Source organism: Diuraphis noxia, unplaced genomic scaffold (assembly GCF_037042655.1).
Source record: "Diuraphis noxia isolate RWA-SAM2 unplaced genomic scaffold, SU_Dnox_SAM2 contig0002, whole genome shotgun sequence".
Lineage (NCBI taxonomy): Eukaryota > Metazoa > Arthropoda > Insecta > Hemiptera > Aphididae > Diuraphis > Diuraphis noxia.
Window position 1 is genome coordinate 74652589 of NW_028301712.1, and position 17819 is coordinate 74670407.

The 17819-nt window shown below is 26.4% G+C and overlaps 2 protein-coding genes across 2 annotated transcripts in view; one reads left to right on the plus strand and one right to left on the minus strand.

The window, feature by feature from the left end:
- Positions 1–428: 428 nt before the first annotated feature.
- Positions 429–2032, minus strand: Fib (rRNA 2'-O-methyltransferase fibrillarin). The gene is made up of 5 exons (XM_015509522.2): positions 1877–2032; positions 1348–1715; positions 1106–1276; positions 801–1046; positions 429–727 (listed from the first exon to the last, which is right to left on the minus strand). Exons 1-5 carry the CDS (start codon positions 1878–1880, stop codon positions 560–562), a joined length of 957 nt encoding a protein of 318 aa, XP_015365008.1. The 5' UTR covers positions 1881–2032; the 3' UTR covers positions 429–559.
- A 348-nt stretch (positions 2033–2380) lies between these two features.
- The window catches only part of LRP1 (LDL receptor protein 1), a 42361-nt gene continuing 26922 nt past the window's right edge, over positions 2381–17819 (plus strand). The window contains exons 1-18 of the mRNA XM_089221571.1: positions 2381–2801; positions 7127–7252; positions 7359–7505; positions 8878–9006; positions 9068–9181; positions 9248–9373; positions 9436–9690; positions 9759–9921; positions 10466–10691; positions 10745–10919; positions 11087–11215; positions 11424–11838; positions 11903–12306; positions 12457–12747; positions 13474–13722; positions 14445–14578; positions 14657–14891; positions 15269–15448. Of these exons, the coding sequence (XP_089077697.1) occupies positions 2717–2801; positions 7127–7252; positions 7359–7505; positions 8878–9006; positions 9068–9181; positions 9248–9373; positions 9436–9690; positions 9759–9921; positions 10466–10691; positions 10745–10919; positions 11087–11215; positions 11424–11838; positions 11903–12306; positions 12457–12747; positions 13474–13722; positions 14445–14578; positions 14657–14891; positions 15269–15448 (3583 nt within the window). The 5' untranslated portion in view covers positions 2381–2716. The remainder of the gene's footprint in view (positions 2802–7126; positions 7253–7358; positions 7506–8877; positions 9007–9067; positions 9182–9247; positions 9374–9435; positions 9691–9758; positions 9922–10465; positions 10692–10744; positions 10920–11086; positions 11216–11423; positions 11839–11902; positions 12307–12456; positions 12748–13473; positions 13723–14444; positions 14579–14656; positions 14892–15268; positions 15449–17819) is intronic.

Sequence of the window (17819 nt, forward strand, 5' to 3'; positions counted from 1 at the left end):
AGGATTCTGATTATGTCAGCAGTCTTTTTAATGATATATTTATGGAGAAAAGCAAAATGTACATCTTGTAAAATTTTAAATTGTATTTTATTATGTTGTTTACATGTTGCTATATTGTATGATGTGAATACTATTTTGCAATTAATTCTGGCAAAACCCCATGGTGGAAACGAGTTGCAGTTTGCTCCGATTAACGCAGTTTCGTTAGACTTATTTGGAATAAAGAAATTTTAAGTGATGTATACATCCTATAAGGCTATAAATGTAATTAATTTATAAATTAAAAGATACTAGATAGTGGGGTGATAACAAGTACAAGAACTTATAAGTAATAATGTTGGACGTTAGTCGATTACTTAATGTTACATAGTAGAGAATAGAAGGATAAAAACACTATAGAAGTTCAACTAATACAAATTAGATGTATATTATAAAATAAAAATCCAATTTTTATTAGAAATAAAATGCTTAAATACTTATATTTTTTAAGTAAAAACATTGGTTTCATCGAGTATTTGTACAAAAACTTGTTATGTGTTAAAAATCATTTAGTCGAAGTTTACTTTCCCTTTGGAACTGGTCTAAATACACCAACTACAACAGCGTGATCTCTTTCATAGGGCTCCAGTGTAAGCTGTTCAGTTGGTTTAAGCTTATCAGCCTTTAGTTTCTCAATTTCTTGTGCAAATACTGCAGCTGGTTCAGCTGTACTGTCAATACAATTTGCCTAGAAAAAAAATTAGAAAAATTATTAAAATGCACTTTTTGAATATTCCACAAATTAATATTATTTAACTTACTTTAATAGATATAACAAAGTGACCTTCGTTCTTTAAAAAATATTGTGCATTAATTGAAACAATTCTAGCTTGATCAGGTTGAGCTACATCAGCAAAAATTGTATCTACCATTCCAATTAACATTCTGTATTTATGAGGATGCCTTGCATCTTCAATAATGGGAATGATATTAGTTCTTTTCTTTGCAACATTAATCAAATCACGACCAGACCTGTGTGAGAATTCTACTGCATACACAAGGCCTTCCTATAAATTATTATTTAGTTTAGAAATTTGAATCATATTTAGTTATTATAAAAACTTACAGGTCCTACAACATCAGAAACATGTGATACAGTTGTTCCACTAGCAGCACCTAAATATAATACTTTTGATCCAGGTGGCATATGGATTTCATCAATACCACCTAATATAGCAGCAGCTAATTTTGATCTGAAAGGATTCCACACACGGTATTCAATTTTATCTCCTTCAGTCTAAAATTAAAAAAAAAATATGTTACATATTAAAAATCTAAAAATTTGTGGGTTTTTGTTATGTAATGTACCTGATCAACACTTATTCTCTTTTCACCATAAATGGTTTCTCCAGGAATCATGTTTTTGGTAACAAGTGCATCTTCTTTACCACGGGCAATGAAGACTCCAGCATGACGATGAGGCTCAATTATAACTTTTTTACCGCCTTTGAAGCCTCCGGGTCCCCCGGATGGCCTTCCGCCACCACCTCGGCCACCTCCACCACGACCTCGTCCACGGAAGCCACCGCCACCTCCGAAACCACCACCACCTCCTCGACCACCTCCGCCACCACGACCACCGCCACCAAAACCACCACGTCCTCCACCACCTGAGAATCGAGGAGCTCCACCACCACCTCTTCCTCGTCCACCACCACGGCCACCTCGGTCAAAACCTAAAAATAAAGAATATAAAATAAGTATAGGTAAGTAATATTCAAATTAAAAAAAAAACGTGTTTACGTCTATATTTCTCTAAAAGAAACAATTATAAGTGTCATATTTGTCATTTATATTTCGAAAAATATGACGTGAGAGTAAAAAATAAAATACTTACCCATTGTATAATATAATGAAGTTACTACTAAAAAACAAATTAGGTGGAAGCAGGAGCCGGATCACATTGAAGTTCAGTAGTCAGTAGTTCAGTACACTAATTTCAAACATGTGACTTAAGCGCATGCGCTTGAACACCAAAACAATCTAACCCAATGAAAAATACAGTGTTGCAATTTGTACAAAATAAAAATATAAAAGCATTCCTTCCTCGGACAGTCTTTTCTTGACAGGTTGTCAAAGCATGGAACCATGTCGAGCCTTGAACTTCATTTATTTTAGATAATAGTGATAATACTATCTAAAACCAAGTTACAGGTTTTTAAATTAATTTTTCGTAGGTACATGACTGTAGTTAGGAACGACTTGCATATTACGGTTCTTAACGCTAACCCCGTCTGGTGGTGAAATAGAACGGTGGAAAACTCAAACCGATTAAAATATTATATATATAGGTATATTCAATATTGGTAAATCACAATTCACAATCACAATTTGTGGTTCAGTGTTCTCAAATCACAGCTAACGTCAGTCGGTGTTCGCCAGTAAACATTCAAAATGGCGCAATAAACAAAAGGACAGGTCCCGGTTTGTTCGTCCGTAGTTTTTTTTCCGCTCATGAATGTAGGGACATACTCGGCCCATCTATCTATAATTAATATTTGCCATTATTTATTCTGTTGGCTGTCGCCTGCCAATTTTCGACATCGCAAGGCGGTGTGCGCTTTCCTGATCTGAAGTTTTCGTATTGGCTATAAACTCAAAGTTCAAATTAAAAACAAATAACATGTTAGAATCGTAGTAGCTGTAATACCATTATTGTTGCACTATCGATTTCAAAATGATACAGCGGTTTTGTTTGTTGGGGATTTTGATTTTCATCAACAAACCATTGGCAACAAGTACATCTGACGATTCCATCGATGGTAAGATTGTTTACTTACCCGAATAACCATTAATAGTTATATGATCTTTATTAAAAGTGCACTCCTCATCCCCTCATTGTGTCATAATTTATTATTACGATGGTCTTGTCTAAGGTATCCCAAAGTATCATACTACCAATATTATCTGTGCTTATGTTATACAAATTTAGAAATATCCAAGTATCTAACAGTTTCTATATTTCAATTGGCAAGTTACAAAATGATGTATGTGAAATACATATATCATAATTTATTTTAATTTAAGTATGATTTAAAGTGATATGAAAAAAACAATTATTTGTTATTTATTACGTTCAGCATTTTTGAATAATTGAGTATATATTTTTTTCAAGTTAATAGGAAGACTATAGAAAATGTAAAGCATTGCCATATTGTGCACCAAAAATTGTATACATTTTGATAAATACCTATAGGTGATTACAAAAAAAAAAAAAATGTACCTATTTCAATAGTATAACTTATTATTGAAATTATATTATCTTTAGTTGAATATCTGTGTAAGAATTAGGTAAGTGTTTGTAAGTTATTTAAATTGATATAAAAAATATATCAACAAAAAAAATTCTTATAAAAACCATAATTTAATATTAATTTATAATATTTTGAACGTGCAGTGCTTTCTGTTATTTTATTATATCCTTCATAGGTACACCTAAGAATGTTTTGAAAATCTTTTGTGATTGTAATAATGTATATACTCTAGTTGACATCAAACTGATGATAAATCATGATTTTTCAAGTCTGGTATTAGCTTTATGTAATAACTGTCTTCAAAATTGTTAATTAATTCTTAATACTTACGAAATATACTGATTATTTTAGAGGTAAAACATTCAAGATTTTTGATGATTTTTTGTTAAGGAAATTTGAAATTGTTGCCTGCAAAATTATATATTTGAAGAAGCGTCTTTCTTAATTTCATACACCAAATCAAAATATTTTCTTAAAATTGCAGTGAATATTCATCAAGTAGTTATATCTTATTTGTATTCAAAGTTTTTATGAGTGGAATGGAATAGGGGTACTCATAAACTGTTGGTCCATTACTTCATTCAACTATGCTTTAAATATTAGAAGTATGAAATTCTCAAAAAAATATTCTACTTCAGAATATTATGGTTTTATAAACAAAATATGCAGTTACTTTAGAAAGTACATATAAATACTTGTAATTGATAATAATATGAAATACCTAACTAATAAAAACTAACAACTTTTTTTAGACTTATTCTAAATTAAGTGATTAACAAAAATACTTTAAAAGTTAAAACTTTAAATTCAAAAATATTTTCTTGTATACTATATAGATGTACTGCCGTCATAAGCAAAAATGTTGCAGTTCCCCAAAAACATAAAAATGAGATTAAAATAGATAAATAATTGTAAAACTTGACTTGTGTTGATGAACATGCCAAATGTCTTAAATATTACTCTTAAAGTATTATGTAAGCAATTATCAAATGACTAAAATACTGTAAATCATACGATCTAATCTATACAAAAACACGTTTTTTTAAAAATCATCCTAAGGTGACTTATGGTGTTTTTACTTACGACGGTAATGTTAAACTGATATTTTGGTCAGTGGCACATCATTGTAAAAATTTTTAAGTTCTTAATTAAAAAAATTCTGATAAGTTTAAGTGCAAATAATATTGTTTTAATTGACCTTTGGATTTTTCAAATTGGTTTATTGAGTTGCGTTCTTTGTTGGTAGTATTTTAGATTTTACAGGACACATAAATGAGCATTTAGTTTTTTTGATTTTTTTTAAATTCCATATTAATAAATACTTAACAATTAAGTGTAATTGTGTAGATAGTATCAATATATATGCAATATGCACATTGATTTTATTTTCTTAAATTCATTAAAAATTAATTGATGTCAATTTAGGTTAGTTTTTAAAAATCTAAAGCAATAAAAATAATGTAGATATGAAGTGATAGAATGGACCTAGATATTTATCTGTATAGATTATCTTAATATTTTTTCTGTTGGCTGATTTTTAAAGACTATTCATTCAATTTAAGCATTGCAACTATCAGATTATTTTTTATTTATGTTAATGAATTTATAATGGTAAAATTTTTTTAAGTTAATAGCCAAGTATTCTATAAAAACATTAGAAAAATATTGTTGTTTAATGAATGTTTTATGTTTTGCTTACAATCAAAAGGTTATCTTTATTTATTGATAATATTAATTTTGATTTGTATGTTGAAAAATTTTGTATATTTTTGTTTTTTTGGGACAATGAAAGTTATTAATTATTATTTTTTAGTTCAATTATATAATAGGTTTTTGTTTTTTATCCTACTACAGTATAAGAATAATATATTTTTATAAGAAAAAAAAAATATAAATATTGAAATAATAGATATTATTTTATAGATGCTTAGATGATATTATTGAAATAATGGTATCTATAAGTTATAAAAAGTACTAAAACTGTAATTGTGTATATCAATGAACCACTAATGTTGAATTAAATTGACTTTATGTCAGGAAGTATCCAATTAAGTTTACTTGATAAGGATATACTTGACAGTTGGGAGAATTATATTTATATACATTTAAATATGTTTTAATATCCAGTCCTTCAAGTGTAAATAGATACAATATCTTTTGTAAAATATGATGAAATGTGATGTAGCTTATGCACTTACTTATTGTATATACTGGTAACTAGCAAAGTTAGAAATGTATTCTAATGTTAATTTTCAATAGTTTACTTTACTTGTAAATTACATATGTACTTGTATTTCATACTAAAATTTGTTTTAATTTTTTTTTAAATTTTGTGGACATACCTACTAACTATTTCATATTAACATGCAATTAAGAATTTGTTGAATTGTATTGAATAGTTGATGCTTATTGCTTATTATAGTTTACTTGAAAAAGTACTATAAAAAAACTTAATGCATTAAAATATTTTCAGAAATACTATATACAGAGGTTTTTGCGAGGATTTATTCATTGGGATATTTCACAAAATAATGTAGATATCAACATTCTAGTTTTTGTAATAAGATTCACAGGAATAAGAACTACAATTATTTAATTTTAATTTATTTTAACGTTTTGGTAAAAAAAATACTTTTTATTTAATTATTTCCAAAGAAACTAAAGATAGCCATTTTGTAGAGTTAATTTTTTTTTGAAAATATTGATGTTACAAAATGTTATTTTAATTAATTTCTTGATTTTTAATATTTTTTCTAGTTTTGATGAAATAAAATATGATTATAACTAGACACACTGAAAATGTTTGCCTGGCTGTGCAAGCACGCGCATGGCATGGCGGGTGACATGTTTGATAACATTACGGTGTTAAATAATTCGCAATTTTTCTCGAATCTAAAAAAATTAAAGATCAGGATATTAATGAAAATATGATTTTGAAACGTCAATATTTTCAGAAATATAAACTAAAAAATGGGTACAGTTAATTTTTTTGGAAATCATTAAATAAAAAAATATATTTTAATCAAAACATTAGAATAAATTAAAATATGAGGCACCCTGTATATAGATACCTACTACAGTCTTATCATTTATTTTAATTGATGAGTAAATAATAATTCTGTAACTGATCACTGGAATATATTTAACTTGAATACTTGATTATATAAACGTAGATTTTCCAAGACTATCTCAAACAATATAAAATTATGATATTAATAAATACATTACATTTTGGAATCTTTTTATAGGCAGGCTTATCTGGGGATATATATATTTAAAGTATTGGCACAGAATAGGTTCTGTGTTATTGGTAGGTATAAATTGACTGATAATGTAATTAGTTAATAAAAAATAGCGTTTAGACCATAAATAAATAAATATGATCACAACACTGTGATATGTATACCATCCTTGCCTTATCGCATATTTCTTCATTTCTATTATATTTTTTTAGCATTGCCGTCCAATAAAATATTGAATGGAGGGCGTATGTGCAGATGAAAATTGTTTTTTTGTGATCATACCTATTTATTTCATCATGATTTTTTTAGACTAAGCACATAAACTAAAATTATACTTGTGTGTGGTATTGTATACCTGGAACCTGAACCTAATTTTTAGTGGAGTGGTTTTACATTTTAAATTTGGGTATTAAGCAAATACTTTAAAAATAAACAGTTCACTTTATTAATTACAATTTTTACAACATAACATCCCTATATCCTGTCTACAACCCATCTGTATAACTTTTCTTCTATTTATGGTTTTTTTGCCTATTTTGCTAATCATATTATTATAGCTGATTTAAAATTAAATTTTATCTATGTTTTTAGGAAAACTTATCAGGTCTTGTAAACCAAATCAATTTTTATGTGGTTCTGGCGAATGTATACCTTTAAAATGGAAATGTGACTTTAGCCCTGATTGTGCTGATGGATCTGATGAATTTGATTCATGTGGTAAAATAATCAAAAATTATTATCTAACTTATATAGAATTATATATAATTATATAATTATATATAGATTTATACAGTTATATTATTTTAATTATTATATCTTTTAGGCCTTCCAACATGCAAGTATTCTCAGTTCCAATGTGCATTATCAAAAAAATGTATACCACAAGAATGGATATGTGATGGCGAACTTGACTGTGGAGCTTCTTTAAATTCTACAGAACAAGATGCATCTGATGAAGACTCATTGCAATGTAAAGTTTTTTGTGACTATCATTCAAAAGTTGATCCCCTAAAACACAGTAAAATATAATTCAGTCATTATGACTTAAAAAAATATAGAAATTTATCTTTAATGTTATAAAATGCTCTAAAATATTAGAATTCATACAAAAGTAAGTCGTGGATGTCGCTCTGCTGTACAGTTGGTTACAAGTGGGTTACTGTAATGGATGGAATTAAATTTGAATCCAATGATATTATATCATTGTATACAATAAATGATTCTGAGCGAAGACGGTTTATCTGTCTAGGATATATTATAGATTATTAAAAATTTTCAAATCTTAGATTTAAAAAGAAAATTTTTTATGAATTTCTAGTATAAAATAATTTACGAATTTTCATGATTTTTTTGTATTTTGTCAAAATTCAAACTTTGAATGCTTATAAAAAAAAATTGCGACTATGAATTTCTTTTATTTTTCAACTGCTATTGTAACAATATGTTAAGAGCCTTGTATTAAATTTTCAAGCTTTTCTGCCCAACAAATACATTTTTATCAATATTAATTTAAAAAAAACTAATAATGATCGAAAATTTCAAATACCTATGAATAGTTCAACTTAAGTCAAACATTTTTGAAAATTGCATGGTAGATAGAATATACTTATATAAACATTTTTTTTTAAAGTTACATCAAAAACCAAAATTGATTTTGTTGAAAAATGAGTGTGCGTAAAATTTCCCGTTTTTCCCTTAATTTTTAGTTTGTTTTTCTCGATTATTTAGAAAAGTAATCACTTTTGACTCCCCCAATGTACCAACTAGATTCACTTTCTGATCGAACGAGGTACTGAAGTCAAAAATCGAAGCACTTTTACTGCCCCAAAACGTGATGACAGACACACACAAAAAAAAAAAACACATCATGGTAAAATGAATACATTCATCGCTCTGATCAGAATCTAAAATATTACCTTTTATAATTAATTTCAATGCATTTCATTTTATAAATAAAATTTTAGGTATATTGAATAGTAAAAGAATACAACAAAATGATTCAATAAATTAAAAAAAAATATATCATCTAATATTAAAAAAAAAAAATTAATAAGTTTTTGATCCCTAATGTCATGATAACAATTAATATACCTTCTATGTTTTTTTTTGTGCTTTTATTTATTTAATATTATGTTATTATAAATAAACAGGATGTTATTAAAAATACTTATGTTATCTGGTGAAATATATTTAATTGAGCGAAGGAGGGAAACGAGTAAGCTTCTTGAATGGCAGAATATCTGTTACCAGTGAAAAACTATACATTTAAGCAACCGTCCCTTTACATTAAGTAAATGTATTAATTACATAAAAAATGTTAACTTGTTTTATTTTTTATTTAGGTCAAAAACCTAGTAGTTGTCCTCCAAATATGGCGAGATGTGGTAATTCGACTCAGTGTACATATATTGAATCGTTTTGTGATGGTACTGCTCATTGTGAAAATAGCACTGACGAAGGAAGTTTTTGTGGTAAAATAATTATGTCTTAAATTTGTTTTCTTGATAATATCTATTATCTCACGAATTTCAGGGACTATTGTTCCATGTCATGGTTTAAATTGCACTCACGGATGTAAGCCAACTGGAAAAGGTCCAGCTTGTTTTTGTCCTGAAGGAATGCAACCTCATAATAATGAATGTATAGGTAATAATGTTTCATAATTACCCATTAGTATTAATATTTAATTGTATTTAATGTTTTTTTTTTTAGATATGGATGAATGTGAAGTTTTAGATTATACTTGTGATCAAATATGTACTAATAAAATAGGATCTTATAGTTGTAGTTGTGTTCCTGGTTATATTCAAATTAATTCAACATGTAAAGCTATCAATGGTAAATAAATATTTAATAATTTATCTTACATAATTAATTAATCTTTAAAATAAATTTTACAGTTCCTGAAAATGAACATGCATCAATACTTGTTAGTACTTCTAAAGATATTCGAAGAATATACCTTAATGGAAGTTCTTATGCAGGCCAAAGATGTAATGTCCAAGCACTTTCTTTGACATTTGATCATAGAAATCAAACAGTTTGTTTTGTACATCAATACAACAAAACTAATGGAACTAAATTGAGTTGTGCTAATATTGATAATCTTTCTGTGTATTGGGATTTACCTTCACCTACATTTTTTCCATTATTAGGTTTGGAATTCAACTTTTCTCTCAAAATATTTGTGTAAGTAATGATTATCAAAATAATTATTTTTCAGCGACTACTCATGTGGCATTAGATTGGGTATCAAGAAACTGGTATTATGTTGATGATGATCGAGATATGATATATATGTGTACTTCTAATATGAAATATTGTGAAATTTTGATTGATGTTAATTTGAATAAACCTAGAAGTATTGCTTTGGATCCAACTAAAGGGTATGCATTTCTATTACTAAAATACTTTTTTAAATTATTAGTATACTGATCGTATATTGATTGTGCAAAGTGGCCTCATTATTATAACCACAATATTATTTATCTATATAATATTATAATCTAAATCTATATTTTATCTAAAAATTAAATTTCTACTGAATTGATTGAGCTTTTGTTATAACATAATGACTCGTTGAACTTGGTATCAATCAAATAAATTAGTTGGTGACTTTACTGGTTCAATTGGTCTAGTACTAACAAAATGTGATAGTAATTTATTGATGATAACTTTTGACATGTGATTGTGGTTTAATTAATTAATTAGAAAAGGGTAGTAAGACAAGGTTCTAATTAATAGAAGTAATCAAGGGTAGTCACATTGTTATATTATATATATGTTTGTTTCAATAATATTTGATTGTAAAAGGTATATTTATCTTTGAAACAGTTGTACTGATAACTCATAAGTAGTCACATTTATATATATATATTATTTTTATGAATACAGATACTCTTGAATTATATTTTTCTTTATTTTGTGTAGATTTATGTTTTTTACAAAATGGGGACAATATCCTGCAATGGTAGAAAGAGCTCAACTTTCAGGTCTTGATAGAGTACCTTTGGTTGAACAAAAAATAGTTTTTCCATATGGATTAACTGTAGATATTCCATCAGAACATATTTATTGGGTGGATACTTACTTAGATTTTGTAGAGAGAATTAATTATGATGGATCGAATCGGCGTACAATAATAAAAGGATATCCTGTAAGTGTTAAAATAAAATAAGTAAAACACTTAATAAATACATGTTTATTTAGGTTATAAATTTATATGACATATCTGTGTTTGAAAATCATATGTATGTAACATCTTGGAGATTACAAAGTGTTATAAAACTTAATAAATTTAACAGCAGTTATTATGAATCTTTTATCACAAACTTAAGTCGTCCATTCACAATTCATGTATATCACAGACAAGAACAACCAGAAAGTATGTAATAGTTTTTTGAAAGTTATATTAGTATGCTACCTTAACATTATTTGAATACTTAAAACTTAATAAATTGAGTTTTTGTTACATATTTTAATTATTTATTCAATATTTCCTTTTTTAAATAAATTTAAATCAATGGTATTTTTTTGTTATGTTTTATTTAGTTAATCATCCATGTATGATCAATAATGGTGGTTGTGATCATATTTGTGTTACTGCTTATAAAAATAAAGAAGCTATTGCCCACTGTTTATGTCAACCTGGTTACAGACTTACTTCTGGAAAATGTATTTGTGAGTATATTCTCATAATCTTTCAAATTTTAACTTATATATATATATATATATATGTAGTGGTTGAGTTAGAAAAGGTAGTATTGTCAAATACTGACACCAGTTAAAAGCTCTGCATTAGCTATCAGTATGACTGATAACTAACCTAATAGTTTAAAAAGAAAAATATTTTTTAGTTTACATTATATGATGTATATAACTTTTTTAGCATCCAAATTGCCTGCATTTTTGATATTTGGTAAAAGTAATCCACCAATGATTAAAGGCATATCTATGAACTCAAAAAATCATAAACATCAAATTATTTTACCATTGGATGCAGACAGAAAGCCTACAACTATTGATTATGATGTCAAAACACAATCGATATATTATTCAGGAGGAAAAAAAAATGCAATTGAACGAATGAGATTAAATGGAACAAAGAAAGAATTAGTAAAAATGTTACCAGAAATGAATTGTGAAGGTTTGGCTATTGACTGGACTGGTCGAAATTTATTCTGGACAGATGAAAGTTTGGGTACAGTTAATGTATTTAAAATTGATGATCCAACTAAGCAAAAAGTATTGATAACCAATAGAGTTCATCATCCTAGATCCATTGTACTAGATCCTAAAAACGGGTATGTAAATTAGTCAAGCTAGTTTATTTGATAATAATGTTTCATTTATGATTATTTTTTCAAGTTTCATGTACTGGGGAAATTGGCCTCGAGGCTCTACTAGCTCTGGTGGAAATATTGAGAGAGCTTGGATGGATGGAAATAATCAAACAAATTTTGTTAATGTGGATGTTGAATGGCCAATGAGCTTAACCTTGGACTTTTTTACTAGAAAGTTGTACTGGTCAGATGTTTACAAGGATAGAATAGAATGTATTGATTTGGATGGTAGTAACAGGGAAATTATTAAACGATCAATTCCTTATCCTTATGGAATTGCTATATATAATAATTTATTATTTTGGACTGAAACTGTTTCTACTGGAGTATTGGTGAAAAGCTATGATTTAGTAAATAAATCTCAAGAAACATTAGGAATTGAAAATCCTCCACTTTATACATTAAAAGTATATAATAGTGAAGCTCAAGGTAAGAAATATTAGTTTAATAATTATTGTTTAAAATATTTTTAACACATTACATAATTTACTAAACATTTTGTTTAAAAATAATTGTTAAACTTGACTAATCACATTTTTTGATACTAAATATTACTATTTTATTTTATATGGTTTTTAGTCAAAGCGTCTCCATATTGGTGTGAAAATTTAGATTTATGTCCTGGATTATGTATGTCTACTCCTAATGGACCAGTTTGTATGTGCAATGATGGTTATCTGTTGAAAACAACTTATGATAAAAAAAAAGAATGCGTCAAGTCTAGTAATTATTCTACTCCCAATACCTGTAAAACGGACGAATTTCAATGTATTAAGAATAAACAGTGTATATCAATGAAATATGTATGTGATGGAGATAATGATTGTGGAGATGGTTCAGACGAAGACACTTCAGAATCTGGCACTTGTGGTATACAATTTTGATTAAAAATCAGTTTGAAATCGATTATAAAAATTTTCAAATCTTATAAGATTCAAAATCTTTTTTATGATTTACTAAGTATATTTTATGATTAAAAAAAAAAAAAAAATCAAAAATTTATAATTTATATCAAAATAGTGTATTTTAAATTATATTTTGTACATAGAAAAACAAATTAAAAAATTAAAAAAATTACATAATTACAATTTAAAATAGCTATCAAGTCTATAATATGATCATAATATGATCATAATTTTTTTTTTTTTTTTAATTTGCTTTTTATTAGAAAATAATTATAGCAAATGTTCATAGGTTGATAATTAAATAAATATTTATATTTTGTTTTATTAGGTCTGTTTCATAAACTCATGTATGAAACTTATAGAACACACAACTGACAATTCACATGTATAGCTATTAGGATAATTTTTTATTAAAATCATAAAAATTTAAAGTGATAATTAAAATTTAAACTAAAATAAGTATTATTATTAAAATCTAAATAAGTATCATAAAACACTTTAATGACTGTTGGAAAACAATTTAAAAATGATAAAATTAGCATATAATTTTCGTTTTTAAATTAAAAAAAATATTTTAATATCAGACAGCCTAATTGAAATTAAAATCAAAAATTAATTTTTCGATTTCAAGTTCAGCTAAAAATTATTATTATTATTTTTTTAAATATTATTTTATTGTATATTAATATAGGAAAACATACTTGTCCTCAAGAAAACTATACGTGCAGGGATAGTAATAAATGCATTTCGAAATTCTGGTTGTGTGATGGTGATAATGATTGTGATGATAAATCTGATGAGAATCCTGAATTATGTGAATCATGTTTAGCATCACAGTTTTCATGTTCAATTACTAAACGCTGTATTCCTCATTCTTGGGTTTGTGATGGCACATTTGACTGTGGTGAAGGAGACACATCTGACGAACACCAATATTGTGGTATGTCATATACAATCAGTTAAATTTAAGATTAAAGCATTTCATATTTTTTTAGAAAGTTTCATTAATTAGATATATTATACAAAATTTATTTTATATTTTGGAGTTAATAAAATATTTTATCAAACCTTTTGAATTATTGATTTTGTCATAGAATTAGTTTAATGTTATTATTTAGATTTAGATTTTTTAGCAAGTGTTAAATAGGTACTTATTATCTTATTGTTGATCAATTTTAAATATTTATATTTTTAAATACTAGGTATGTATAAATGTCACTAAGGATATGATGTATTTATTTATTTTTTAATAATTTGTATATAACTGATCTGTTTCACATTTACTTGCTGTGCCTAAGTGGTATAGATTGTAGATTGCATAAAAAAAAAATAAAAATACTTGGTAGGCATATTTATATAAAGGCATATGATTTAGTTATCTATTGAATACTTAGAGCTATACATATTCAAACCCTAGGCTATCTTATTGGTTAAGTGGATATATTAGTTTGATCTTCACACAATATTTTAACTAGTTAGTCTCATGGGCTCTTAGAGTTTAAGCTTATTTGTTTCTGTAGGCCCATTGTATAGAAATATAACGAATCTTACTTTATTAATTCTATAATCAAATATTCTATGTACATTTAATAATAGAAAAATCAACTACATTATATATTTAATAATAATACATAATTTTATAATACACAATTTTTTTTTTAGAAATACCCACATGTCAAGAATTTGAGTTTACGTGTACAAATGGACATTGCATATCTTATGAATATATTTGTAATGCAGAAGATAATTGTGGAGATGGTTCAGATGAAGAAAAGTGTTCTGATTGTTCTGGTGAAGTACGATAAATTATTTTGTATTGTATTTTTAATCTTTAGCTCTTTAATACTATATGTGTTATTTACATTTTATATTAGTTTCTTTGTGTGAAAAACAATACATGCATTCCTTTAAAAAAAAAATGTGATGGAGTTATTGATTGTGATGGAGCTACAGATGAATTAAACTGTAGTAGTGGATTAAACAACACTAACTATGTCTGCTCAAATGATGAGTTTCTATGTTTAAATACCACTGGTTTTTGTATCGATAAACATTATGTATGTGATGGATTACCTGATTGTCCTAATGGCAGTGATGAAAACAATTGTAGTAAGTTAAAAATTATAAATGGAAGTAATATATACTTATTATTTATATTAATGCTTAATTATAGCTTATTAATTTGAGTAAAATTTAATTGTTTAAACTACTTATTATTAACTAAAATGTATAAATATAAATATATTGTATTAGAAAATAAAATACTTAAAAACTTTCATATATTATAAAAATATTTTATTTATATGATTATATTTATCAATTTTAGTTATTTCTTCACAATCAAATTAGAACACACAAGTGTTCTGTTTACATTAAAGATTAGTTATTGAGTTTATTTCTGTTTTTGAGCTCTGTCTCCTTAAAGATAAAGTGGTTAAAAACCATAACTCTATCCAAGTACTAAGTTAATGTGTTATTTTTTTTAGCTTCAATTAAAAATTGTACTCTTGAAAATTGCCATTCGCATGAAATCAACAATTCATCATCTTTATTTTGTTCTTACCCAAATATCACTTGTGACAATAAGAGAACATGTATTTCTGTAGACATGTTATGCAACGGTAAAAATGATTGTTTAGATGGTTCAGATGAAGGTGGACAATGTGGTATGTTGTTAAATATTATTCATTTTTTGAATAATAAGTAAATTTTTATTAGATTACACATAAATTCATCAAATTTTATTAAATATTAATTATTTGATTTGATTTATTATAAATTTCAAATTTTGTATGTTTCTTAATTTTTATTTTTGAACAATCAGTTTGGGCTTATGTTTGAAAGATCTACTATGTAACCGAAATTCTGTATGAAGCAGATTAGAGTACAGGGAAAAGAAAAGAAATGTGTGTATGTTGCTTGCTGTTTATAGATTTGGAAAAAGGCATATGATAGTTCCAGGAAAAACATTATAGTAGATGTTAAAAAGGAAAAAGTACCGATGAATATGTGAAGTAATACGTAAAATGTGTGAAGGGCTAATGACAAGAATGAATAAAAAAGTGTATGTGTAAAAAACAAATTATAGTGTGAGAGTAGGCGTGCATAATGGTTCAGAGTTGAGCATCCTACCTGTTCTCCTTAGTAATGTTAAAATTATAATGTATAATGTTCACATTTGATATTGCATTAGTGTGATAAAACCTAGAAGATATGAATCATATATTGAAAGACTGTGAATAGCAAGCTATAAGTAAGATTAAAACAGAGACAATTGCGTATGATTTTGAAGGAAATAATTGATGGGCAAAGCATATGACAATGATGTGGGAAGCTAATAATGGAGTTAATAGTTCAAGTACTATTAATCAATAATACATGATAATAATAGTTTTGTAAATGTTGTCAGAAATAGGATTATTTGTGGAAAGAAAAACTGAAGAGAAGCATCGGGTATTTTTTGTGACTGGAGAACATCGTTGAGATTAAATGGTAGATAGTTTTGTAAGACAATTCATGTTACATAAATAGAAATGTTTGGCAGTACACAATAAAACAAAACAAGAGTGAGTGTAGCAGATATGAGAAAGCTGTGGTGTCGAGTGACTAGGGGGGAGGGTAAAAATAAAAAAGCTGGTAAGTCGTGGATGTCGCTCTGCTGTACAGTAGGTTACTGTAATGGATGGGATTAAATTTGAATGCAATGATTGGTAACATTGTATACGAAAAACGATTCTGAACGGAGATGATTTGTCAGTCTAGAATATATTATATTTAAATATTGTCATATATTCTATTTTGAAACAAATAAATTATTTTTCAATTAGGACGCATTTTGAATAAGGCATGATTAACCAATTTTTCCAAAATCATTGCATGTAGTTATCATAATTCATAATACTTTATATTATCATAGATAAACATATACCTGGTTTGAGGATAAATCGTTATCATTACGCGATTTCATAAAAATTTAAAACTCAAACGCACTTAAAATTTTTCCTATATTATTGATTCTTCGTTTCTTCGAGTTTTCTCTATAGCTACTTGAAGGAAAACTTAGTGTTGTATTTTTAATCCTTAGTTATAAATACAAAAAATTTTATGATTTTTCAACTTCAAAATTATTTGCAAATTTTCGCGTTTTTGACAGATTTCGTAAAAATTTGAACTATAAACGCTTATAAAAAAAAATTGTGCTTATGTATTCTGATAATTTTTTAATCACTATAAGATTAACTTATGAAAAACTCTGTATTAAATTTTCAAGTATTTTGATAGGGCCAAAAAATTTTTATCGACACTTCAAAAAAAAATTTCTGAAAAATTGAAAATTTCAGTTGTCTATAAATATCTCAACAAAGTCAAAATATTTTGAAAATTAAATCATGTAAAGAAAATGCCAATCTTAATAACTGGTAAAATTTTCATGTGTCTACGACTTATACTTTTTGAATAATAACAAATATTTAAATTCGTTTGAGGATAAATCGTCGTTACAACATTTCGAAAAAATTTAAAATTCAAACGCAATTAAAATTTTTCCTATAATGAAGCTTCGAGTTTTATCTATAGCTATTTGAAGTAAAACTTATGGAAAACTTAGTGTTGTATTTTTAATTCTTAGTTATAAACACAAAAAATTCTATGATTTTTCAACTTCAAAATTACTTGCAAATATTCGCGTTTTCGACAGATTTCGTAAAAATTTGAACTATAAACGCTTATAAAAAAAATTGTGACTAACGATTTTTAATTTTTTTTTAGCTACAATTAGAACAACTCATAAGGAACCTTGTATTAAATTTTCATGTTTTTTTTGGTCGCCCAACATTTTTTTACCGACACTTCAAAAAAAATTCTCAAAAAAATCAAAAATTTCAGTGGTCTATAAATAACTCAAAAAATGTCGAACATTTTTGAAAATTAAACTGTATATATATATCACTAACATTAACATTTGGTGAAAATTTCAAGTATTTACAGTGATTAGTTTTTGAATTACAACCATATAAAAAAATCGATTTGGTCGAAAAC